This window comes from Salvelinus sp. IW2-2015, linkage group LG24, assembly GCF_002910315.2.
Source record: "Salvelinus sp. IW2-2015 linkage group LG24, ASM291031v2, whole genome shotgun sequence".
NCBI classification, from domain to species: Eukaryota; Metazoa; Chordata; class Actinopteri; order Salmoniformes; family Salmonidae; genus Salvelinus; species Salvelinus sp. IW2-2015.
The window spans coordinates 4118243-4131045 of record NC_036864.1 but is presented as its reverse complement, the minus strand read 5'-3'; the positions used below and the strand labels follow the sequence as shown (position 1 = coordinate 4131045).

Sequence of the window (12803 nt, the reverse complement as noted above, 5' to 3'; positions counted from 1 at the left end):
GTGGATCTTATTTGCATGCGTTCACTTCCGGCACACTCCAGTCCTGTTGGTGGCAATAGGAAATGTGAAACCACAGCAGAAGAAGACAAAAAGATAACCGATTGCTACACTGTAGCAGACTGAACTGTAGACAGATGATCTCACGCTAGCGTCGGTGTTGATGTGAATAAAACAGGTAAGTCCTTATCCGTTTGATGTCGATTACATATTTGCATTTCCATACAGTGTTATCCAATGCCTAATGTATCTTTAGTGAAAGAGAAGTATCGAGCTAGTGTATTTCATATGCTTTACATATCACCAGAGTGAGTCACTTGAGTGCTGCACTGCTAGCCAGCGACAGAAGCAGACAGAAGACAGCCCCCAAGGCTATTTATTGCTGTCCATAGCTAAATTCTTCCTATCTAGAACGAGTACACGTTTGCGGAAAACGTAGGTAAGGAAATCGCAATCTTTTTGGGGGTTTTGCTTTTATTGGAAGAATGTGATTCAGAGGGTAAATCTTTCAGGCCAGGTTCCAAGGTTTGTTGGATGTAGAACTAACAGTAAGGTCCCATAATGAGAAGTAGGTTAATGATAACAAGCTTATGGTTTTCTTTTTTTGGAAGAGGCTGACCAAGACCTTTGGTGACTTGTTTGTGGCTTTATATCCTTGACCTTTTACCTGCATTTGCTATGGTGCAAAATATCCACCTGGTCTCATAGGACTTTAAACACCAGTTCATTCTTTTCAGGCAAAGCTGTGTTTTTGACCTAGGCTGTAGTGTTGAATAAACTAGTGGTGCTGTTCACTCTCTGAACCCCCTCCCTCTCCTGCTGCCTCTCCTGCTGTTCCCTTGAAGACCTCCACCCCCTCCCATCCCTCCTGGTGACCCCTGTGATGTCGTCCCCGTGCTGCGGCTTCCTGGCGCAGTACACCCACCATCACCTGGTCGCCTTCCTCCTCACCTTCTTTAGGTAAACTCAACTCCTAAACTCCCACCAGCCTTGTAGGGATCTGGTCTAAGACCCTCTGAATGTTCAGAGTTCTCATTCCAGTTCTCTTTGCCCTAAATGCTCTCTACACAAGCACTTAAACCAGAGCATACATGCGCATTTGATACACAGGCTCACTTGTGCTCATATAGGCCTACACCCTCCTTAAGTAAATAGGGGCCCCAAAAAGTGCTAATGCCTGGACTGGAGCTACAGTACTCACAGTCTTATAAAGCTCTTCACTGTAATTACACTGTAAAAAAAAAAAAAGGCGTGACATCATTGCTTCTTGGTCAGACTGGTTGTTATCAGAGTAGGAGAGAGTGAACGTGTCAGACAGTTGAGCAGTAAGAATCAGATTCATGCTGAATCGGTGCTTCTCACATTCCCTATCCTGACCTCTGAACCCTGACCTTTGACCCCACTCAGCTGTGCCAAAGATTTTGTGGCTGTGCTTTCCAGGCCCTGTCATCAGGAAGTGACGTATAGCCTAGAGTTCTTATTGCATGTTATAGTCTTGAGGAATGTATAGTAGTTGTAAATGAGTACTGCACACCAGCTGCTTTAAACAGCTCAACACAGCATCGGAAGGCCCTGGATGTTTCTGGTCCCTTGTTGTGCTAGGAATATAACAGGGCTTTATTAAGTCTCCCCTCCCTCTCTCTCCAGCTATGTCCTCCTGCACGCCTCGAGGAAGACCTTCAGTAATGTGAAAGTGAGCATCTCAGCCCAGTGGACTCCCTCTGTGCAGAATGCCAGCTCTCCTGCCTTCTCACCCGGGGAGGTACGTACTCGGGAGGATGTCGATTCACTTCCTTGAATTATCCCTCCTTTTCGCCTCCCCTGAATGATGACCTCTGATATAATGACTTAACTCCTGGATGTCTGCTGTTTTGCCTCAGTTTGCACCACTGAGTTTGTTTAGTTATCTCTTCACGTGCAATCCTCAATATTTACTTTGTGTGTAGTGGATGGGGAAGTGTTATCAGGTGTGGAGCTACTGACGAGTGCTCTGCATGTGATCATATGTTGAAACAGACCATGAAGTACAGCTAATACTAATGGTCAAATGGTTAAATAAATCCCTTTATTCAGTTACTCTGACAACGTTTTTGTGTTAAATGATATAAAGTTTATTTATTGTGTTACTGTATGTATCTTTGATTGTCTATTCTGTATCTTCTTCCAGACATGGGAGGAGCATAACCTGTTTGCCGACTCCGATGGAGCCACCTTGTTCCTGGGTGTCCTCGACACCATCTTCCTGTTTTCCTACGCCGTGGTGAGTGTCGGGGTCATCTGGGGTCATGGGGGGGGAGGGGGGGGGCTACTGGTTGGTAGTCTAGCAACAGTAACTCAATGTAACCTAATCAGTCAGATCAGATTTACTTCTGTCTCCTGCCACATGCTAATATGCACATTAAACTAATGAATGCTAATTAATTCATGTCATCTTTCATTATCAACATGGAAACAAGCACACTGATGCATAGTCAAAGCAGGAGGACCGGGTAAACATGCGTGTGTTGTTCAATATTCATGCAGGGCTTATATATGAGTGGAGTGATTGGAGATCGCATGAACCTCCGGTATGTCCTCTGCTTTGGTCTGTGTGGTTCAGCCATAGTGGTAAGTGGGGCACTGCTTTTATATTTCATATACATCTACACGGTTGTAACATCAGATTTTTACAATAGGTACTTAGTGAAAACCTAATTACTACAATAGTCATGTGCTGCAGATTCTGCATTTTGACCCCATTGTGTTTCATTGTGTTTATTTAGTGACGTAATCCAATATAACCTTCTGTTTTTTCCCCTCCTTCACTTCCCAGGAGTTTGTGTTTGGTACCCTGATTGAGTGGCTGCAGTTCTATAACATCTACCTGTACTGTGGCCTTTGGGTGCTGAACGGCCTACTGCAGTCTGCTGTCTGGCCCTGTGTGGTGGCAGTCATGGGGAACTGGTTCGGCAAGTCGGGGTGAGTGTCTTATCCCTCTCTCTGCCATGACAAACTAAGAGGGGAACTAAGAGTCAATGACCAACAACCAAAATGAAACGGGTGGTTTTAGGAGAGGTTCTGAAAGACACGGGGGTGTCCACTGAAAGTTGACTAGCAACAACAACTGGAACCTAAAAGACGTCCACCGTTAGCGCCCACTAAATTAGCCAAAGAGGCAAACAAAAGAAAAACCAAGGTTAAAGACAGGAAGCAAACCAAAACGAAATCAGATACAGGATTGTTTGTCTAGAAATCAAAATGGGGTGCGCCAACTAAAGGTGTTAACCCTCTGCGTCTATCAAGACAACTGGAGCACAGGGCCAGCCGCTCTTAAATAGCGCCTGGGCCAGGACAGGTTAACGCCTTCCCACTAAAGAGATGGCAACCAGCATAGGTGTAACCAATACTGACTAACAAGGTGACACCTATCGGTGTGCCCTACGTGCTAACGAGCTATACGTGCTAAAGTCCAACCTTAAAACATAAATGGAAAAACCAAAACCTGTAACAATTCCCCACCCTACCTTGAGACATCCATGCCTTTATCACTGATAAAGATAAACGGTTGAGTTTGACATCATTTAAAAGCTTACAAACAGGGTTTTCAGTCTATTCTATGATTTATTTATTTAATTTATTTTTATTTTAAGAAAATTACATTTTTTTTAAGCGTTAACGTTAATTATCTAAAAATAAGTGACCTCCGATTTGACACACTTTCACAAATGTTGTAGTTTAGACCCTATTTTACATCATCTAATGGGTCGCTGTCAGAAAGTGATTGAAATCATACGGAACGACCCTGTGATGTACTGATTTCTTCTTGGTCCTATTGTATTCTAGAAGACAAGGTTCTAATTGAGTATTGTGTTGAGTATGTTGTATGTATTGTGCATGTTCTTGAGAGTAACCGCTGTATGTCTCTTCCTCCCTCCAGGCGAGGTTTTGTGTTTGGCCTGTGGAGTGCCTGTGCATCTGTTGGGAACATTCTGGGAGCTTTCCTGGCATCCAGTGTTCTCAAGTACGGTTATGAGGTGAGTGCAGACACACACAGATATACCTATTACAGATCCGCTCTGGGACTCACCTTTTTCATAAGGTCTAGATGAAAAACGGACATGCTATGTAGCATAGACAATACCTGGTATGGTCTAGTTTGTAAGTCTAGAAGAAAACGTCACTACGTTGTTGTCTAGAGAAAAGTGAAGTTATGTGGTGGCGTCTTTCTCTCAACCTCTTGCTACATAGCACGAACAGCACGATTCACAATACAAGTCAGCTCAGTGTTATGCTTTGTTTCTGCAGTATGCCTTCTTGGTCACTTCAGTGCTGCAGTTTGCCGGTGGGGTGGTGGTGTTCTTTGGTCTGCTCACCTCCCCTAAAGAAGTGGGTGAGTATTAGGTCCGCGTATGCCCAGTGTCCCTTATTGGTCTGGAATTGTCTCCCTGTCATTGTATCATACTGTACATTCTATCACTTCAAGTCTCAAGTTCTATTAGTCGTGTGTACAGGATACGCATGGTATACACCGTCCAATGAAATGCTTACTTGCAGGTTCCTTCTCGAAAATAATACAAGATAAGAATACGAACATAAAGTAAATGGCTCAGTAGAATAGAATAAACATTGACGCAACTTCCTCCTTTCTGTGCCATCTAATTGTTTGTGTCAATTCTCTTGAAATTCATCTTTATTGTTCCGTGAGGAAGTAAAAAAAAATATATATATATTATTTTTTTGTGAGGAAGTTGTAGTAATGTGTGTGTGTGCGGAATATGATATAAAGCACATATAAACTCAGAAAAAAAAGAAACGTCCCTTTTTCAGGACCCTGTCTTTCAAAGATAATTTGTGAAAATCCAAATAACTTCACAGATCTTCATTGTAAAGGGTTTAAACACTGTTTCCCATGCTTGTTCAATGAACCATAAACAATGAATGAACATGCACCTGTGGAACGGTCGTTAAGACACAAACAGCTTACAGGCGGTAGGCAATTAAGGTCACAGTTATGAAAACTTAGGACACTAAAGAGGCCTTTCTACTGACTCTGAAAAACACCAAAAGAAAGATGCCCAGGGTCCCTGCTCATCTGTGTGAACGCGCCTTAGGCATGCTGCAAGGGGGCATGAGGACTGCAGATGTGGCCAAGGCAATAAATTGCAATGTCCGTACTGTGAGACGCCTAAGACAGCGCTACAGGGAGACAGGACGGACAGCTGATCGTCCTTGCAGTGGCAGACCACGTGTAACAACACCTGCACAGGATCGGTACATCCGAACATCACACCTGCGGGACAGGTACAGGATGGCAACAACAACCTCCCGAGGTACACCAGGAACGCACAATCCCTCCATCAGTGCTCAGACTGTCTGCAATAGGCTGAGAGAGGCTGGACTGAGGGCTTGTAGGCCTGTTGTAAGGCAGGTCCTCACCAGACATCGCCGGCAACAACGTCGCTTATGGGCACAAACCCACCGTCGCTGGACCAGACAGGACTGGCAAAAAGTGCTCTTCACTGACGAGTCGCGGTTTTGTCTCACCAGGGGTGATGGTCGGATTCGCGTTTATCGTCGAAGGAATGAGCGTTACACCGAGGCCTGTACTCTGGAGCGGGATCGAGGTGGAGGGTCCGTCACGGTCTGGGGCGGTGTGTCACAGCATCATCGGACTGAGCTTGTTGTCATTGCAGGCAATCTCAACGCTGTGCATTAGAGGGAAGACATCCTCCTCCCTCATGTGGTACCCTTCCTGCAGGCTCATCCTGACATGACCCTCCAGCATGACAATGCCACCAGCCATACTGCTCGTTCTGTGCTTGATTTCCTGCAAGACAGGAATGTCAGTGTTCTGCCATGGCCAGCGAAGAGCCCGGGTCTCAATCCCATTGAGCACGTCTGGGACCTGTTGGATCGGAGGATGAGGGCTAGGGCCATTCCCCCCAGAAATGTCCGGGAACTTGCAGGTGCCTTGGTGGAGGAGTGGGGTAACATCTCACAGCAAGAACTGGCAAACCTGGTGCAGTCCATGAGGAGGAGATGCACTGCAGTACTTGATGCAGCTGGTGGCCACACCAGATACTGACTGTTACTTTTGATTTTGACCCCCCCCCCCCCCCCTTTGTTCAAGGACACATTATTAAATTTCTGTCCGTCACATGTCTGTGGAACTTGTTCAGTTTATGTCTCAGTTGTTGAATCTTGTTATGTTCATACAAATATTTACACGTTACGTTTGCTGAAAATAAACGCATTTAGTTTAGTTTTGCTGAGTTTAGCTACAATGTACTTTGACTCTTTTGATGAAGAATGTTGTTTCTCTGTCCCAGCAGGTCTGTGTTTGGAGTCAGAAACAGGTCTGAGACCAGTGGAAAGAGACGCAGACAGCCACAGGCCTCTGATGAGTGATGAAGAGGATGAGGAAGGATCAGAGGAGGTGTGTGACGGAGGGTACTACACCACCCGGCAGGGGGATGAGGAGCTGCGGGAAACACCCAAAGCCATCGGATTCTGCCAGGCCTTCTGCCTACCCGGGGTGCTGCCTGTGAGTGGGATATTACTAGAGCTCTCTTTGTGTCCCTGTCTCTTCCTCATGACCTCTCTAACTCTGGTCGGCTGTCACCCACTCTCTCTTTCGCACTCACCCTCCTATCTCCCTCTTTCATTCACCCCCCCCCTGTCTATATCCTTATCTATTTCTATATATACCATCCTCTCTGCTATCTGCCCCTCCCGGTTTAAGAGTTTCCATTCTATCTCAATTCTTTGGCTGACAGTTTTGTTTAGGAGGGGGTGAACACGTCGCTAGTTGCATTAGTATCTTTCTCTCAACCTCTCCTCCCAGAACCTTACCTGTGAAAAATTGACCAATAAAGCAAGTATTGTATTCTGGAGCATCTGACGATCTGAAGATTTGAGTTCTGGCTTTCTGAGATGACTCTCTCAGTAACTGGTGACGGTCGTCCTCTCTCCCCAGTATTCCCTGGCGTACGCCTGTCTGAAGCTGGTCAACTACTCCTTCTTCTTCTGGTTGCCCTTCTACCTGAGCAGGAACTTTGGCTGGAAGGAGGCCCAGGCCGACAGGCTCTCTGTGTGGTACGACGTGGGAGGCATCATAGGCGAGTGTTACGGCCCAGGCCTAGTTAACACTAGCTGTATTGACTGGTTGATATGAATGACATTGGTGTTGTTGACTACGGTTCGGGTGTGGTAACATCCTAGCGAGCTATGCGGAGTCATTTATCTGTGCTGTCCAAAGGGGTCTACACAGTCGACGCAAACGGAGCCGATGGAGGTCCGTTTGCAACGCTCTCTACGTAGTTCCACGTACAGTTGTGCGACTGAATTTTTGGAACGTAGACTGTGTAGACACCTTTAGACGGTACAGGAAATTGTGTATTTAATCTTCTCTCTTTTTCTCTCCCTCTTTTTCTCTTCTCTTTTTCTTTCTCTCTCTCTCTCTCTCTCTCTCTTTCTCCCCCCCCCCAGGTGGTACAGTCCAGGGCCTGATCTCAGACTTCATGGGGAAGAGAGCTCCAGTGTTAGCCGTCAGTCTGCTGCTGGCTATGGGAGCCCTGGTGGGTTACAGCCGTGAGTACTCCTCCTTCTTTCATCTGCCGTCCTCCTTTTTCTAGCCCAAAACATCTCACTATATTATTCAGGCCAGCATTCAATTTTTATGTGATCCAATTTATTTAAGGAAAAAATGGAAATTGTTCATTATTGTGTTTATGCCAATTCTAGACCACCAAGAGGAGCCCTTGAAGGCGGAAAAATAAAAATGGAACCACATCCCTTGGTGTCTCATACACAATCCACAAAAGAAAACATGTGAATTAACCCTGTGTTGTCCCCCCTCAGTCTCCCCTCCGGACCAGGTGGTGAATGCAGCTCTCCTGGCCACCACAGGTTTCTTCATAGGAGGACCGTCCAACATGATCAGCTCAGCCATCTCTGCAGACCTGGGGCGACAGGAGGCCCTCAGGGGCAGTCAGGAGGCTCTTGCTACCGTCACCGGCATAGTGGACGGGACCGGGAGTATTGGAGCTGCTGCGGGACAGGTAACGCACACTAGAGACAGAGAAAGTACACACATACATACAGTACATGCATACACACAGAAATATGTGCTTTCCAGTGATTTAATGTTGAGTTTTTTTTACCTTGTCTTCCAGTATTTGGTATCGCTGATCGAGAGCAAGCTGGGCTGGATGTGTGTGTTCTACTTTTTCATAGTCATGGTAAGATCATCTGTCTAATCCATAATGTGAGACAATGTTCCTGTCCTGCCATAAATTAGTCACTCATTCTCCTCAGGAGCATCTTACAGAAGGTACTGTGTTGTCCCTGTTTGTGACATATTTGGCCCTGTTATTTGATCGCCTCACAGACCGGGTGCAGCATAGTCTTCATCTTGCCGCTGATCGTGACTGAGATTCGGGCCATGTGGAGGGACAGACGGGCAGGGACACACGAGCTGTGAAGCCTTCCTCACGACGGCCATGTTGTTTCCTACTCCTTCCCTATGGGGCCTACTGCCTGTCAGTCAGACTATGTCCACTGATCACTACTGTAGATGTATGTACAACATGTGTGTGTCCAGTCTATGTATATATTTGGTCTGAAATGCGTTTTTTTTTTTTTTGATATTACTTCAGCGCTTTTTACGAGTGGGGGCAGGGCCCTCTCAATGTTTGTGGTCTGAGATAGGAAGTTCCAAGCAGCTAACGACTATTCCAATTCCTTTACCAGTTTGCTGGAGTATAGAATGATTTGGATCTGCTCATTTGCTTAGTAGAGATCAGATTTCAAAGACACACAAAACACTCCATCACTCACTCCTAGAATCTCAGTCACACTTGTCCGCTCGGTGGATTTTTAGTCATTGCCTGTAGCACGTTTACATGCGCACCGTATTCTGGACAGTAGCTCATATCCAGAAGGTCTTATTCGTGTTAAGCTGTTTACATGCACTTTTGCTCACGAGTATCCCTGTACCGATGAATAAACAGATTATTCCTCATTTAAATTGATATGGGTTAAATATTAACTGAAATATGGCCTATAACCTTTCACATGTCGCGTAATATAATATTAACTCTTGCAGAATGATGCATTTCTTGCAGTGAAATTACTCAACAAATGTTAATTTTGTCTCGGAAACAGGAGTGGAGAAATACGAATTCTTTCAGCATCTCTTGAGAAAATGCGAGTGCGTCTGTAATGTGTGCTCGTTGACACTGTTATGCAAGCAGACAGTATTTCAACCACATAAAATATGCACCCAAGACAGACTAAAGTCTTATCATAAACCTATTTCATCGTTTTCTCAGCTTTTAATTTCATTAAAACCAGTCAAACTGATGACATTTGGACATTTTGCACAGACCAATCTTTCCACTGTTCTCCCCGGTCCCTAAACGATACAGACAACTTTACCGGTTTTAACTACATTACTAATGCATTCATTCTGTCAATGTAAGACATTATTCTGATGAACACTATTTTATTTAGTGTTCTGGGGCAACAAGTTATGACGGAAGAGAAGCTGCATGTATCTAACTGTCGTTGACAAACAAATGTCCTTCCAAATGTCGTAAATTGTAAACAGAAAGTTGTCTAAATTACGCTACACGGTCCAGGATGGAGTATCAGCTAAATAAATGATTATGGTGGATGGAACTGCACAGGTTGCCTACTTTTGGAAGTTTTTTTTTTTTAACAATCAGATGAAAACATCACACAACACCCATTGTACCTGAAACTGAGCCTACACAGACAGCAAAAAACAACAGTTAACGGGATAAGATGTTTACATGCCACAGTATCCCATCTAAGATCAGAAAATCCAAGGCATTTTATCCGGGTTTCTCATAACCGGGATACAAACTTTTTGGGGTTATTGTAAACGAGATATGATGTTTACGTGTGTCAGCTCAAAAACAGAGTACTTGAGTACCCCGAATAATAACGGAATATTGGTGTGCATGTGAACGTGGTCAGTAAACGGTACGTTTGCCAATAACGTTTTTAAACAGCTTTTTTAAGTCTTAACGGTCAGTTAACATTAACTACACCCCTCTAAAATATTTTCCTCAAGGGATTTATTTATTTAAAGAACAGTAAGATTACATCAATGTAAAAAATGTATATTGTCACATGTCTTATCAAAATAAGTTAAAAGGTATACTGATTTTATTTACTGTATTTACTGTACTGTTATTTACTGTATAAATTAAAACGGTACAAGTAGTTCTTCTGGTTGGATTGGGATCAGTTGCTAAATTACTGTAGTGGTTTTCACCAAGGCCACAAGTGCATTTCAGCTGGTCCAGGACCTGCTAAACTTGATGAAATGGAATGTGTATTTAATTTGATCATTGTCGAATGTATGTTCTTAATCTGTGGTAAATGTTCATTTTTTCCCCATATGTGCACTTTAAATTAATGTTTTAATGAGCCTATGTTTAATTTTTTTTCAAGAAAAGCAAATTGTCTTTTTCAAAACTGTTGACTCCTATCTTTTATTCTTCCCAAGGGAATTTACGATATATTTTGGGAAGCCACCTCAATGAATTTGAACTTCAATGACCTAAACTGTATTCACACAACTGACTTCTTTGTAGAAATCTCATAAAGCAATGAAACCAGCATTTAGAAACATTGAATTAGCATACTTGGCAGGATGATTTATTTTCACATGTAAAATGGACACAAATGAATAGGATCTGTTCAGAAGGACTTAGTAAATTACTAATGGGATAGATATCCTGTAGAGGTGTAGTAGATAAATTCTGCTCAACCCTGTTGTAGATGTGTTACGTCACTTCAGAACCACCAGGAGGAGCCCTTAAGGCAAAAAATAATACCAGAAAAATGTGTAGAATTAGTAGGTCTAATAGAATTTGTAGACTTAATATGTGTAGAATTAGTAGTCCTAATGGGATTAGTAGACTTAATATGTGTACGAATTAGTAGTCTAATGGGATAGTAGACTTGATATGTGTAGAATTAGTAGGCCTATTAGAATTAGTAGACTTAATGGTAGAATTAGTAGGCCTAATGGGATTAGTAGACTTAAATATGTGTGGAATTAGTAGGTCTAATAGAATTAGTAGACTTAATATGTGTAGAATTAGTAGGCTAATAGAATTAGTAGACTTAAATTGTGTAGAATTAGTAGGTCTAATAGAATTAGTAGACTTAATATGTGTAGAATTAGTAGGTCTAATAGAATTAAGTAGGCTTAATAGAATTAGTGGGTCTAATATAATTAGTGGGTCTAATAGAATTAGTAGATGTCAAGTGTGAGAATTAGTAGGCCTAATAGAATTAGTGGGTCTAATAGAATTAGTAGGCTTAATATAATAGTAGACTTAATATGTGTAGAATTAGTAGGTCTAATAGGTTCGTGGACTTAATATGTGTAGTATTAGTAGGTCTAATATAATTATATAATTAATATGTGTAGAATTAGTAGGTCTAATAGAATAGGTAGGTCTAATAGAATTAGTAGACTTAATATGTGTAGAATTAGTAGGCTAATAGAATTAGTAGGTCTAATAGAATTAGTGGCGTCTATAGAATTAGTAGAATTAATGTGTAGAATTAGTAGGTCTAATAGAATCAGTAGACTTAAATATGTGTAGAATTTAGTAGGTCTAATAGAATTAGTAGGTCTAATAGAATTAAGTGACTTAATATGTGGTATAATTAGTAGGCCTATATAATAATTAGTAGGTCTAATAGAATTAGTGGGTTAAATAGAATTAGTAGGTGTAATAGAATTAGTAGGTCTAATAGAATTAGTAGGTAGTCCTAATAGAATTAGTAGGCCTAATAGAATATAGTAGGCCTAATATGTGCTGGAATTAGTAGGCCTAATAGAATTAGTAGGTCTAATAGAATTAGTAGGCCTAATAGAAGTAGTAGGTCTAATAGAATTAGTAGGCCTAATATGTGTTGAATTAGTAGGCCTAATAGAATTAGTAGGCCTAATATGTGTTGAATTAGTAGGTCTAATAGAATTAGTAGGCCTAATATGTGTTGAATTAGTAGGTCTAATAGAATTAGTAAGTCTAATAGAATTAGTAGGTAGGTCTAATAGAATTAGTAGGCCTAATAGAATTAGTAGGCCTAATATGTGTTGAATTAGTAGGCCTACTAGATTTTCCAGCTGTTGACACTGAAGATCATATGAATGTATAAGGACGTAGCAGATTATGAATGAAGACCAGTCTAAGAAAACAATACGTTGTATTATATTTATATCATTTAATAATAATCGGAAACATACTGTAACAAATGAACATCAAAGTCAACAGTGCACCAAAAACCGGTCATTGAATCTTCCACAAAAATGTTCACAATTTCAACATTTGTCATTTTATTTTCAAACTATTACCAAATCAAAGTTAATATTCTGCTCCCATGTAATTACATTGTAGTACACTTTCAATACATTAACCATTATCTTATCAAAAACATATATGAGGATATTATTCATTCATGCATATAAGGCATGCAATACTATGTTTTGATATACCTGCGATAGACAGGTGAATTCGATTTAGAGCAAACTTTATGTTGCCACTGTGGGACACACTGGGCCAGGGGGGATGCAGGATGGAGCAGCCCAGTAACCGTATACAAATCTATGGTCATTAACTTATCACAGTTCGCTTGCAAAGGGAATTCTGGGAAAACCAGTACAGTCAGTAATATTAGGGCTGAGTATTGCCTTGTTTTAACACTGTTGTAATACCAAGAAAGCACCTAATATTTATTTATCATTTTGTGTCCGACCCAAACTATGATAGCCCATAGTC

General features: G+C 42.0%; 1 protein-coding gene across 3 annotated transcripts; it reads left to right on the top strand.

Moving 5' to 3' along the window:
- Positions 1 to 51: 51 nt before the first annotated feature.
- Positions 52 to 10649, top strand: LOC111951393 (sugar phosphate exchanger 3). Of its 3 annotated transcripts, XM_023969450.2 has the most exons (15): positions 52 to 175; positions 305 to 436; positions 843 to 957; positions 1645 to 1759; positions 2165 to 2257; positions 2521 to 2604; positions 2810 to 2955; positions 3914 to 4010; positions 4282 to 4366; positions 6306 to 6520; positions 6953 to 7094; positions 7465 to 7566; positions 7837 to 8036; positions 8151 to 8216; positions 8366 to 10649. In XM_023969450.2, the coding sequence occupies exons 3-15, from the start codon at positions 881 to 883 to the stop codon at positions 8456 to 8458; spliced, it is 1515 nt and encodes a 504-aa protein (XP_023825218.1). In that variant the 5' UTR covers positions 52 to 175; positions 305 to 436; positions 843 to 880; the 3' UTR covers positions 8459 to 10649. The 3 variants fall into 3 exon arrangements, with proteins under 3 accessions (XP_023825218.1, XP_023825217.1, XP_023825221.1); XM_023969449.2 differs by lacking the exon at positions 305 to 436; XM_023969453.2 differs by lacking the exon at positions 305 to 436 and having other exon boundaries at positions 53 to 175; positions 6309 to 6520.
- The last annotated feature ends 2154 nt before the right edge of the window (positions 10650 to 12803 follow it).